This window comes from Gossypium arboreum, chromosome 13 (genome assembly GCF_025698485.1).
Source record: "Gossypium arboreum isolate Shixiya-1 chromosome 13, ASM2569848v2, whole genome shotgun sequence".
NCBI classification, from domain to species: domain Eukaryota; kingdom Viridiplantae; phylum Streptophyta; class Magnoliopsida; order Malvales; family Malvaceae; genus Gossypium; species Gossypium arboreum.
This window is the reverse complement of record NC_069082.1, coordinates 123,933,609-123,948,071: the sequence shown is the minus strand read 5'-3', so window position 1 is coordinate 123,948,071 and position 14,463 is coordinate 123,933,609. Positions and strand designations below refer to the sequence as shown.

The window sequence follows — 14,463 nt, the reverse complement described above, 5'->3', positions numbered from 1 at the left end:
ATTTTTTAAATAGCAAATAAAATGGTGTCGTTTGGGAGGGATGGGACCCGTGCTTTGTGCTTTGAAGGGAATATTTATGCTGCTGATCCTTCCCCTTTACACGCATGTCTACTTTGATCCCAGTTCATGATTTGTTATTTCTTTGTATTTTATAATTCGCACCCCATGTTTCGCTTTGATTATAATTAAATCCCAAGCCTTTTACTGCTCTAATTTCTTTCAGTTTTTTAAAATATTATATTCACCTATTATATTATTCACATTATTATTATTATTATTTTTGTTATTATTTTACACTGTACATACTTTTCAATGTTATTCGCACTATTATATTATTATTATTTCTATTATTTTTACTATTTATTTTTACTATTTTTATTAGTCATTTAATATTACTTTTTATACGCATATTATTATTATTACATTTTATTATTTTTCTATTAAAACTAATTAATTTGAGTTTTGATTTCATATTATTATATTAATTATTTAATATCATATATTCATTATATTTTTATTAAAGGTTAATTATTTTAAATATGATAATTCTTTTACTTATTATTATATTTATCATATTATATCTATTATTTCTTTTAAAATTATCAAATTGTTTTTACATACTATATTATTATGTTATTTTAGTATAGTTATTATTTTAATTTTCACTTTTATCATTATATTTAATATCGTCATTAATATATATTATTTTATCATTATGTTTTATTTTACTATTAATATTATTATTGCTATATTTATCATATTATTATATTTTTATCATTATTATTGCTATTGCTAATTTTCTCTATATTTATTATTTTTTATTTATATTGATTGAGTTATTAATTGTATTATTATTATGTTGCATATCATTTTTTCCCTCCCAAACTTTAATCGTTTTAATTCTTTTATTCCATAATGTATTCTCAATTTGTTTTTAACATAAAGACAATTTTCTATACTTAATCGTTTTAAAAAACGTGCCCTACCGTATTGGGTTCATTTTTTTTATATTCGATTTAAGTATTTTATTCAACATTTTATTCCCAAATAGTTTTTAATAAGGGCAATTTTCTATACTTAATCATTTTAAAAAACGTGCCCTACCGTACTGGGCTTCGTTTTTTATTCGATTTAAGTATTCGAATATCCTTCTTAATCGATTTATTCTCCAAATTTTCTCCTAAACAAAGGTAATTTTCGATATTTGGAAGCTCGGAAAATTGTGCCCTATCATATTCGGTTTCGGTTTTTGTTCGATCCAAATATTCAAATATCCTTCTTATTGAATTTCTCTAAGTTTTGAAAAGGGGAGACAGTGTTCTGTATTTAAAAAATTCGAAAAATCATGACCTACCGTATTGGGTTGTGGCTTTACGTTTGATTTAAATATCCGAATACCCTTTTTTTAAAAAATAAAGTGCACGAATTTTTTAAATAAAAGACAAGCTCATAATCGGGGGTCAAAAACGTTGTGTCCTACCGTACTAGACGTAACGTTTTACCTTGAAGCGAGATGGTCTTTAACTCATGTTTAATTTACTCAAATGTTTCAAAAAGGAGGATCGTACTTTAAAATATTTTCAAATCTTTAATTTTCGACATTAAGACATAAATTAATCAATAAAGTACCGATTTTGGGCGTATTAGGGGTGCTAATCATTCCTCATACATAACTGACTCCCGAGCCTATTTTCTCAAAATTCGTAGACCAAAATGTTTTATAAGGTGGCCCAATCACACCACAAAAAAGGATTGGTGGCGACTCCGAATTTTCGTTTTCAAAAGTCGATTCCTCGTTTTCAAAAAAAATGGTTTCGACAGCTTAGCAACTCCACTGGAGAACCATAAAGAGAGTCGAGCTGTAAATTGATTATTTTCTGTCGTCTTGTCGAAATTTGAAGTTTGTTTTTCTAAAAATCCACGATCTTCGCATTGCTTCTTCTGTGTCCTTGTTGAATTTACTTTTGATATGCTTTCGCACCATATTGCATGACCGTTGGGGTCGCACCTCTTAAGTGGGAGTGAGAAACTATGCCTCCGTGAGGTTTTTATCTCCGCATGGGCTAGGGGATCGCTTCCGGAATACATCTGTACCTATGTCTTCGTGAGGTTTTCACCTCCGCATGGCCATAGGGAAATGTATTCCCCTGGACTGAACTTGGTCCGTATGAGCCTATAATGGGTGAGGATCAAGGAATCTGCAAGTTCAGGTACCTTTACTCTAGAACCAACCCACATATAGTACGCCTTAGGAGCCTGCCCTAGGTAGAACTACACTGAGACCTAGTGGTTGCTGAAGTAGGTGCTTGATTGCTTTGATTTTATTTTATATACATGATTCTGACTTGTTTTTTATTCTTATTTTTATTTTTTTTCTTTCTTAAATACTGATTGCATATCATTTTCTTCATAAAAAGAGGTGTCGATTTACAGTTCGGTTACTAATAGAAAGTTTTGCCATAGAGATCAAATTCTTTGATAAAGTGGAATATAATGCGTTTACCTAGAAATGGTCAGAGAATACACAATTAGAGAAGGGTGACAGTTTGGCGGAGGGGTATACATCGGAGTTATGGGTTTACCCGTATTAGTGTGGCACAAAATGATCTTAGGGAGCTGAAAGAGATACGGAGTCATTGGGATGGTGAGATGAAGCAGTTATTCTATCATAATTATGGTGATATGTCTTATCTTCTTGATATTAAGGTAGATAAGCATTTGTTCCGAGCCGTGGCTCAATTTTGGAATTCTCCTTACAGCTGTTTTACTTTCGGAAAGGTGGATATAACACCTACTATAGAAGAATATACGGCTTTACTGCGGTGTCCGAAGTTTCAAACCGACAAGATTTATTCTAGAATCGTCAATATCCCAATTTTTGTCAAGAGATTGATGAATATTACCGGGATGAGTGAGTAGTGGGTTGTGGCTCGAGTCTAACAGAAGGGTGATGGGAAGTGTATCCCTTGGGTAAGTTTGAGAGAGCTGATTCTGACGCATCTTGATATGAAGAGAAGAGTCGACGTCTTTGCTTTGAGTGTTTATAGGTTGGTGGTTTTCCCTAAGGCTTTAAGGCATATAGACGAAGCAGTTACCAATTTATTTGACCAACTTGGTAAAGGGATCACACCTATTCCTGCAATATTAGTTGAGACTTTCAGATCTTTGAATGCATGCCGAAGAGCTGGCGAGGGCAGATTTATTGGACGTGCATAGCTTTTATTAGTTTGGTTCAATAGCCATTTCTGGAAGATGGAGAAGGTCTCTTATCAACCCTTCCTCCGAAATTTCTCTCCTTTGAAGAAAATTGCTGCTACGTCGAGGAGGGACGATATATCAGAGGAGAGATGGATGGCGATACTGCAAAATCTTTAAAAGGATGATATCGAGTGGAGAGCCCATTGGATGGTTCCCGGTGAGATTCTTTTCAGGTGTGGAGATTATGATTGGGTTCCTTTATTAGGGATTTGGGGAGGCATTGGTTACGCCCCTTTCCTCGTATCGAGGCAATACAGGTCGAGGCAATTCATACCTGCAATAGAGGGGCTGGCATAGAGCGAGTTTTATTATAAAGGGGATAATTACAAGAAAAAGGTTAGAGAGATTTGTAATGCCTGGAACCGAACCTACCGAATGGAAGGAGTTGCTGTAAACCCGATGGTGACCCTTGGGTATAACGAGTGGCGGAAAAGAAGGGTTAATGATAACATTCTGAGGCCAAACCTAGAAGATGCTTGACCGATAGAGGAATATCTACGAGTGGTTCCCTCTAAGTTGGAAATTATAAGGCAAGACTTTGAAAAGAAAAGTTCGGAGTTAGAAAAGAAAATAGAATGGTTGGAGGAGAAAAAGGTGTACTTGAAGTTAGATGTTGATGTCCAGAAGCCGGAGGTCGAGAATTTAAGAAAAAGAAAGAGAAAAGTTGAAGAGGATCTTGCAGGCTTGAAGGAATATTACAAGAAGTATTGAGCTTTGGTAAAAAACGCTGGTTTAGGTAAGACATCTGAACAGTGGAGGCAAGAAATTCAAGAAGAAAAAGTAAAAACTGATCAGTGGAAGGAGAAGTTCCATGATACTAAGGCACGGGAAGCTGAGTTAGAGAAGAGCTTGGATGATAGTCAAAGTGAAAAGGAGATGTTAAGGGCCCGGGTAGCTGAGTTAGAGAAAGCACTACACCAGCATCGGAGTCGTAACTTGGTGATTGAATTAAATGCCAGTTTAAGCAAGATCGAGGATCTGAAAAGAAAAGTAGAAGAGCTTGAGTCTACACTTCAGAATTGTGAGCTCCGAATTGAACGACTGGAAGCAAATAATGGTCAGTTATGTAACGTCCCCTAACCTTATACCGTCACCAGAACAGGGTTACGAGACATTACCAGTCAGTACAGTCTAATTCCGGTCATTAATTAAAATAAATATTCACACACATCCTAGTTTTAAGATGTCGTCCCTTTAATGGGCCCTCGCGGTCCAATATGAACAGTAAATTTAATTCGGGACTAATTTAGAATCACTACGAATTCTTAGTAAATTTCAAAATTCATACTACATACCGTTGCCAACCATAATTTACTCATTTCATCAATACTTCTATAACCTAAATAACTCTCATAAAACGTCCTAGGTACATGCCATTATCAATACTCAACATACTTTACCTTAATGAATTCGGGATCGTCTTGGGATGCTGATTCAACGTACTATCTTTACTTAACTCATGACGGAAACAAACCGTCACGAGTATGGTATACTCAGTGGTATTTGTATAATCCGAACAATTAATAATATAACAAATACTTAAGATCATAATAATAATTATAATTATTCAATTATTTATTCATAGATAAATTTCAACTACTTACCATATAAATTTTATACAAATCATATAATAAACACAATAACATAATTGTTCAATTCTTAACTAAATCCATTATTATTTACTCCATTCTTTCACTTACTACTCGGTATAGCTTTCAGTATATACATACGATTCATATATCTCAAATCACATTTCAATTCATCAAGTGACATCATATATCATCAATTCGAACTCCAATCATTTCATGAACCTTTGGTTCATTTTTTCAATTTCATATAAATTTTCAATTCTCAATTCAATTTCTCGTTTCTTTTCAATAGCTTGATCAATCAAATTTATTCGATTTATCTTTCACTTATTTACCCCTATTAACAAACTCGGACTTTGACGGATACACGGATTCCAACCCAAACACACCAGTACGGCACATTGTGCCTAAAACGGTACATAGTACCTGATCAGTATACGACACATAAAGTGCCTAAAACGACATACGAGGTGCCTGAAATACGACACATAAAGTGCCTGATCGATAAAGCCGGCAAATCCCGTACACTTCCAGATCCTATGGCATGCCAATTATATCCGACTCAGCTCGACTAGTTAATAGGGTATTTCATTCACTTTCTCAATTTAATAATTCTTTCATCAATATACCATTCTGATAATCACATATATTCACCCATTTTCACAATTCATACAATTTCATTCAATTCAACAATATATTTCAATTATTCACATTAATTCATAATTCAATACAATTCAATTCACTTTTCAATATCAAATATTCAAATATCACAATCTCATATATTCATATCAATTTCCTCATATTTCCAATCAATATATTTTTCAATATAACATTCATTCAATATTCAAATTTCTACATAAATCATATATATTATATAATTCAATCAATATAAATTCAATCAAAATAATTTCAATCAATATAAATTCAATAAATTCATCGCATACCAAAATCAATCCATTCCAATTGTAAAACATTATAATTCTAACACTAACAACTGTCATATGTATATAAATATAACAAATAATAACTAAGTTCGGATTATAGAAATACAAACCGTAATTTTCGAGCTCACTCCCGTTGACTTTGTCTTGTCCTTTCTTAGCCGAGATTTCCGGTACCACATTGACTATGAAATTAATACAATTCATAATCATTAATACATTACTAATTCATATCTTGAGTTATAGAATTCTAAATTAAGATCCGTTAATTTTCCTTGAAACTAGACTCACAAGTCTTCTTACAATAAAATTTTTAGAATTTTTGGTTTAGCCATTAAGTACAGTTTATTCTTTAAATTCACTCCTATTCTATTGTCTGACAGTTTCGTCCCTTCTTCACTAAAAATTAATTATCTCATAGTACATAACTCGGATAACATTTCCGTTGATTTCTCATGAAAATAGACTCATTAGGGATTCTAAACATATAAATTTAAACTTCTAATTATTTTTATTCAATTTTTGGTGATTTTCCAAAGTCAGAACAGGGGAACCCGAATTCATTCTGACCTTGTCTCACAAAATTCATTATATCTCATAATTTACTATTCAATTGCTTATATCATTTCTTCTATAAGAAACTAGACTCAATAAGCTTTAATTTCATATTTTATTAATCTTCTAATTCGATTTCTATAATTTTTTTATGATTTTTCAAATTTAGACTACTGCTGCTGTCTAAAACAGTTTTAGTGCAAAATGTTGATTTACTTTAATTTGAATTTAATCCTAACTAAATTCTCTTGCTTTTCTATCTTAATTCATACTTTATTTCTATTCAAATTTTGTCCAAACTCATACTTAACTATTAAATTTCCAGCATATTTTCATAATTTCGAATTTATTTCCATTTAATCCCTAAAACTCAAAACTTATAGCTTAGTTTACGATTCAATCCTTTATTCAATTCCAATCAAAATTTCTATCAAATAAATCCCCAATTCCATCATTTTATTCAACATGAACCAAACTTAGAAATCTAATGGCTTTCAAAATTTCTACTTAAAACAAGTACTATTTATCTCTAGGATTCCAAAAAACTCAAAAATCATAAGAAAAGAGGCTAAATTGACTTACCAAATTAACTTGGAACCTTTAAAACCTTATTTTCCCTTTTTCTTTTCTTTATTTCTTTCTCCCCTGTTTCTTCTCTGTTTCATTTCCTGCTATTCTGTTTCCTTCCTTCTTTTTATTCTTTTGTTTCTTTCCTTTCTTTCCTTTTTATTTACTTTACTTTTAATAATAATAATTTAATATATATTTTAACACATAAAAATCTCAGATTTTTATGTTTATGCCGCCTCACTTAGGACAAATGGCATAATTGCCATTTTTTTCATTTTTTTTAATCTACAATTTAACTTTCATCCTTTATTCAATTTAGTCCTTTTTTTCTTAATTACTCTTAATTAAATTAAATTCACTTATTTAAACTCTAATTAACCACTCATTTTACTTCGTAAATATTTTTAATAAATATTTACGAATCCGTTTTTCAGAAATAGAGACCCGAAAATACACTTTTTCGGTAATGGTAAAATTCGGGTCGTTACAAGTTAAGCGAGCAGCTTCATCGATCTCAGGATCAGGTCCGGGATAGAGATTACCTCATGGGCAAATCTATAGCCCAAATACGAGAAGTGGTTGATTACTTATAGACTCTGGCTGTTCAGGCAGATGTGCTGAGTGCCAAATATGAGTTAGTGTCAGATCGAGGGCAAGAGTTAGCCTCCTTTCTTAGGAAAGTGAAAGTTTTGAGCGTTAGGGCTAAACCATATGTGTAATCCGTTTTATGTAAGGGATTTTTGTTTTTTAAGTAAAGTTTTCTAAATGGAATTGAATCAGAATCGACGTCTTCTTTTTTGCATTCATCTCATACATTTGCATTTATATCATATCATATGCATTAAATTTCGTAAAAAGATCCCTAATTGATTAAAATTTATTTTAGTTAATCTGAAAGCTAGTGAAAGTTCACCGATTAAGCACCACTATAGTACGCGAAGGAAAACGAGAGCCATGGACCAAAGATTAGAGAAATTGGAATAGATGCAAAAGGAAATACAAGAGCAAATTTACAAATGCAAGAGCAGTTGGCCAAAATACAACAGGACATGAGGGATCAGATGTTAGAATCCCAGAAAAACATGATAAATAAATTTGCACAAATGTTGGCTAGAGCTTCGGATAAAAAAAAGAGCCCTATGATTGGTACCGAAAACGATGATGAGGACCCTTCTATTCCCTTAGGCTTTACCCTAGTGGGCATTCAAATGCCACAACCAAGGGTATCTGTTAACATTAAACCTCCGTGTCAAACTGGTACTTCAGCCCCGATGAATTTCCTGATGGGATCAAGCTCCAACCCCAAGGATAAATTGGCGAATCCCACGGTCCCTGATTTCGATGAGGTAGTAGAGGTGGAAAAGGCGAGAATGAAGATTCCAAAGCAGTTAGAGGATCGTTGCAAATGGCTTGATGAGAAGTTTAAAGCGTTGGAGAATGCTGATTATCACGGTGGGATTGATGCTAAGGATCTGAGCTTGGTCCCAGACCTAATACTTCCTCCAAAGTTTAAGATGCCGGAGTTTGAGAAATACAAAGGGACCAGTTGTCCTGATGCTCACATTACAATGTTCTGTCGAAGGATGACAGGATATATCCATAATGATCAGTTATTAATCCATTGCTTCCAAGATAGCCTGACTGGGACAGCGGCCAAATGGTATAACCAGTTGAATCGGGGCCAAATTAGTTCATGAAAAGACTTGGCGCAAGCTTTTATGAATCAATATGGCCAGGTGACGGATATAGTGCTTGATAGAATCACTTTACAAAGTATGGAAAAGAAGCCAAACGAAAGTTTCAGGCAATATGCCCAGAGATGGAGAGAAATCGCTACGCAGGTTCAACCGCCACTACTTGAGAAGGAAACGACCATGTTGTTTATCAATACCCTGAAAGCACCTTTCATCAATCACTTGCTAGGAGGCGCAACCAAGAGCTTTTCGGATATAGTAATATCTGGTGAGATGATAGAAAATGCAATAAGGTGTGGAAAGATAGAAGCTGGGGAGAGCACCAAGAGGTCGGTCCCACGAAAGAGAGAAAATGAAGTAAACAATGTAAGTAGGAGTTATGCAAAATCGATTACTGTAAATCAATCGAGAATAGTAAACGCGAGTCAGCAAGCCTCGTCAAAGCAAGAGTCTGATACAAAGCAGAATACGGAAAAACTCCAGTTTACGTCCATTCCAGTGACGTATAAGAAGTTATATCAATCTTTATTTAATGCACATGTTGTATCCCCGGTTTACCTGAAACCGATGCAACCTCCGTATCCCAAGTGGTACAACAAAAATATCCAATACGAATACCATGTGGGAATCACAGGACATACGATAGAAAATTACACCGCATTTAAGAGGTTAGTGGAAAAGCTCCTTGAAATGGGCATCATAAAATTCGATGAGTCATCTAGCGGGGAAAATCCGTTACCCAATCATGCCGATAAGGGGGTAAATGCAGTAATTGAGAATATTAGGAAGAGATTTAGAATGACTGTGGCTGAAGTAAGAATACCATTGAGAGAGGTTTGGAAGGAAATAATGAAGAGAGGGTTAATCACACAGAGTTCGGGAAACAGACCCCAGAAAATAGGGAACTATTGTAAGTTCCATGGTGAGGAGGATCATGAGATCCAAGAATGTGATGAATTTAGGGCCCTAATACAGGAACTAATGGATAACAAAGAGCTGGAATTCTTTGAATATGTACAAGAGAAAGATGTATGCACCTCGGAAGAAGGGTCGTTAGGAAAAGACTGTGAGATTAATCGCCCAAGGGTAATTATTTCACAGTCAAAGATTAACGAAGTTGGATTGAAAATGGCACCAAGAATAGTGATACAGAAACCCGTTGCTTTCCCTTATAAGGATAGCAAAAGGGTACATTGGAGCTATAATTGTAATGTGACAATCCCGGGAAGGAAGAACCAGGTTAACACGCAAGGGGAAGCCCAGGATGTAGGTTTCCATACAAAAGTCGATTTAGTAAAAGGGAAATCTTTAATGAAGCAAGGGGAGGAGCTACTTATTAAGGAGCCAATAGCTGAGAATGAGGCAAAGGAATTTTTGAAATTCTTAAAACATAGTAAATATAGTGTCGTGGAGCAGTTACACAAACAGCCAGCTCGCATCTCGGTACTGACCTTGCTTTTAAGCTCGGAGACACACCGTAACGCGTTAATGAAGGTGTTAAATGAGACCTATATTGCGAATGACATCACAGTAAACAAGCTAGACCGTATTATCAATAACATAAGCGGAGAAAATTTTATCTCATTAGCGAGGATGAAATACTATCGGGGGTAGGGGATCTATTAAGGCCTTACACATTATTACCCGTTACAAGGGGTATACTGTGCCGGGGGTTCTAATTGATAATGGGTCAGCACTGAATGTTTTGCCCTTATCTACATTGAATAGGCTACCAATAGATAGCTCTCACATAAAGACGTGTCAGAACATGGTGAGAGCCTTTGACGGGACTGAAAGAAAGGTGATGGGAAGGATCGAAGTACCTCTTTTAATTGGTCCGAATACATATGAGGTAGATTTCCTACTGATGGACATTAAGCCATCCTATAATTGCCTGTTAGGGAGGCCTTGGATTCATGCGGCAGGGGCAGTACCGTCATCATTACATCAAAAGTTGAAATTGATAATGGAGGGTTGATTGATAACAATAAACGCGGAAGAGGATATCATTGCATCTGTTACCAGTGATGCACCATACATTAAGAAGGATGATGAGGTGTTGGAGTGTTCTTTTTGTTTGTTGGAATTTGTGAATGCCACTTTTGTTATGGAGGGAAGTAAGATCCAGATACCCAAAATGTCCAGTGCTATGAAAATGGGTTTACAACTGATGGTTGAAAATGGAGCATTGCCTGGAAAAGGACTCGAAAAGTATCTGTATAGACGGGTTGAGGTACCGGTCTTGACTGATAAGCGGGATTACTTTGGCTTGGTATATGAGCCGGATGCAAAACAAAGAAGGAAGGAAGTAGAGAAGAGACAAGAGAGACGAAGAGCACGGTTAAGTAGGCCAGAAGTTAAATGGGAGCCAATTAGCTTTCCTTACATATCCAAAACTTTTGTGTCGGGAGGAATGATCCATCTTGAGAGCGGGATAACAAGGGAAGAATATTTTGAAGACATGTTCAATAGCATGAGCATTAATGTTGTACTTGGAGAAGAGTGAAAGAAGGAAACTTATCGGGTATTCTCCCTTACGAGCTTGGAAGTGTGCTGAACAACTGGACTGCAGAAGAGATTCCTATAGTTTTTAGAGCAAATTCAAAGTAATGTTCAGAACATACTTATTTTTTTCAGCCTAGAACAATAAGAAGCTTTTGTGAAATAGGCTCATGTTTAAATATCGTTATTTCAATAAAGAAATACATTTTCCTCATATTCGAGCAAATATTTTCATTCATTGTCATATTACAAATAAGCTATTCTTAGATTCATTTTTGGACATTCTTTCATATTTACAACAGGTCCCCAGATATCAATGACACGAGTAGTACTAATATGGACCCTGAATCTCCTTTTGAGCAAGCTTTGTGCTTAGAGGGATCTCAGGATTTTGAAGATGACGAAGATTATAGTTTATCTCCGGACTTGTTAAGGATGGTAGAGCGGGAAGAGAAATAGATTCTGCCTCACTAGGAGACAGTTGAGAGCGTGACCCTGGAAGAAAGAAAAGAGGTGAAAATTGGCACTTGTATCAATGAGAAGACAAGACAGGACCTTATTAAATTATTACGAGAGTTCAAGGATGTCTTTGCGTGGACGTATCAAGATATACCAGGTTTAAACCCTAATATTACGGTACACCGTGTTCCCACAAAGAAGGAATGCAAGCCGGTACAACAGAAACTCCGAAGGATGAGACCCGGTATGGCAGTGAACGTAAGGGAAGAGGTCAAGAAGCAATTTGATGCTGGTTTCTTACAAGCGGTTAATTACTCAGAATGGGTGGCTAATGTTGTCCCTGCCCCTAAAAAAGATGGAAAAGTGCGGATGTATGTGGATTACAGAGACCTAAACAAAGCTAGTCCAAATGACAACTTCCCATTGCCTTATATTGATACCCTAGTAGATAATACAGTGGGCTATTCACTGTTCTCTTTTATAGATGGATTCTCGGGGTATAATCAAATTAAGATGCATTCTGAAGACATGGAAAAGACTACGTTCATAACTTTATGGGGAACGTTTTATTATAAGGTAATGCTATTTAGTTTGAAGAACGCGGGAGCAACGTTTCAAAGGGCTATGGTAACCCTCTTTCATGACATGATGCATAAAGAAATCGAGGTTTATGTTAACGACATGATCGCAAAGTCTCGAACAGAAAATGAGCACTTACAAGTCTTAAGGAGGTTATTTTTAAGGTTGAGGAAATTTCAGCTTAAACTCAATCCTACGAAATATACTTTTGGAGCCAGGTCAGGAAAATTACTGGGTTTTTTCGTCATTGAAAAATGAGTTATAGTTGACCCGGACAAAGTCAGAGCTATACAGGAACTGCCTCTACCCCGTACTCAAAAAGAAGTTCATGGTTTCCTAGGAATATTAAACTACATTGCCCGGTTCATTTCACAACTAACAGAGAAATGTGACCCCATATTTCGTCTCCTTAAGAAACACAATCTAGGTGTATGGGATGATGAGTGCCAAAAAGCCTTCGATAAAGTTAAACATTACTTGTCCAACCTCCAGTGCTGACGCCTCCTAGTCCTGATAGGCCACTGATATTGTATTCACAGTATTTGATAATTCAATGGGATGTGTGCTTGGCCAACATGATGAGACCGGAAGGAAGGAAAAGGCGATATATTACCTCAGTAAAAAATTCACTGAGTGTGAAATGAGATATTCGTCAATTGAAAAATTATGTTGCGCTTTGGTTTGGACCACCCGGAGATTGAGGCAGTACATGTTGTACCATACGACGTGGTTAATTTCGAAACTAGACCCTTTAAAGTACATGATGGAATCAAATGCGTTGAGTGGAAAGATGGGCCGATGGCAAATTCTGCTTTCCGAGTTTGACATAGTCTACGTGAACCAGAAGGCCATTAAAGGGAGTGCCATAGCAGATTTTCTGGCCAGTAGAGCCTTAAAAGATTATGAGCCTCTGAACTTTGATTTTCCCAATGAAGGTTTAATGTATGTGGCAACTACCAAGGAAGACACATCCTAAAATTTTTCTTGGAAACTAAATTTTGATGGAGCATCAAATGCAGTTGGTAATGGAATTGGGGCAGTTCTGATATCCCCAAGTGGAGATCATTATCCATTCACTTGCAAGTTGGATTTTGACTGCACAAACAATATGACAGAGTATGAGGCATGTATCATGGGAATTCATGCGGCCATAGATCGAAAAATCAAGGCGCTAGAGGTATATGGAGACTCTGCATTGGTGATCTATCAGCTCAAAGGTGAATGGGAGACGAGAGATCCCAAATTGATCAGTTATCAAAAGTTAGTTCTGGAATTAATTGAGCAGTTTGATGATGTCACTTTCTTTTATCTCCCGCGTGATGAAAATCAGATGACCGATGCCCTGGCTACATTAGCTTCTATGATCAGAATAAATGAATAATGAGATATGAAGCCAATCCAGATGAGTATTTGTGATACTCCAGCTCATTACTGTAATATAGACGAAGAAGAAGAAAGAGATAACCATCATTGGTATCATGACATTCTGCGATACATGAAGAGTCGTGAATACCCTGACCAGGCAAAAGAAAATGATAAAAGAGCGTTGAGAAGGCTAGCCAGTAACTATGTCTTGGATGGAGAAATCCTGTATAAAAGGAGGAAAGATCAGGTACTGTTAAGGTGTGTTGATGCTGTTGAAGCTAAGAAAATCCTAGAAGAGGTCCATAAGGGTGTCTGCGAGACACATGCCAATGGGTTCACAATGGCCAGGAAAATTATAATATTCGGTTACTACTGGTCCACAATGGAAGGAGATTGCATCAGCTATGCCAAGAAATGCCATAAGTGCCAGATTTATGGTGACAAGATCCACGTGCCTCCTTCACCCATTCATGTCATGACTTCTCCGTGGCCTTTCTCAATATGAGGCATGGACGTCATTGGGTCAATTTTACCGAAGGCTTCTAATGGGTATCGATTCATCTTTACAGTCATCGATTACTTTACTAAGTGGGTAGAGGCTGCTTCATATGCCAATGTCACAAAGTCGACAGTCAGTAAGTTCTTGAAAAAAGAAATCATATGTTGATATGGCATGCCTGAAAGGATCATATCAGACAACGCGTTGAATTTGAATAACAGCGTGATAGTAGAGGTTTGCAAGCAGTTCAAGATTAAGCACCACAACTCGTCACCTTATCGCCCAAAAATGAATGGTGCGATTGAGGCAGCCAATAAGAATATCAAAAGGATTGTGGGGAAAATGACTGAGACCTACAAGGATTGGCATGAAAAGTTACCATTTGCTCTTTATGCCTATCAAACATCTATCAGAACTTTTACCGGAGCAACACCTTACTCATTGGTTTATGG

The 14,463-nt window shown here is 35.9% G+C and overlaps 1 protein-coding gene across 1 annotated transcript; it reads left to right on the top strand.

The window, feature by feature from the left end:
• The first annotated feature begins 8,631 nt into the window (after window positions 1-8,631).
• LOC108462186 (uncharacterized) lies at window positions 8,632-12,405 on the top strand. Its single transcript, XM_017762165.1, has 5 exons — window positions 8,632-10,217; window positions 10,336-10,459; window positions 10,610-11,109; window positions 11,412-11,547; window positions 11,653-12,405. Exons 1-5 carry the CDS (start codon window positions 8,632-8,634, stop codon window positions 12,403-12,405), a joined length of 3,099 nt encoding a protein of 1,032 aa, XP_017617654.1.
• Window positions 12,406-14,463: the final 2,058 nt, after the last annotated feature.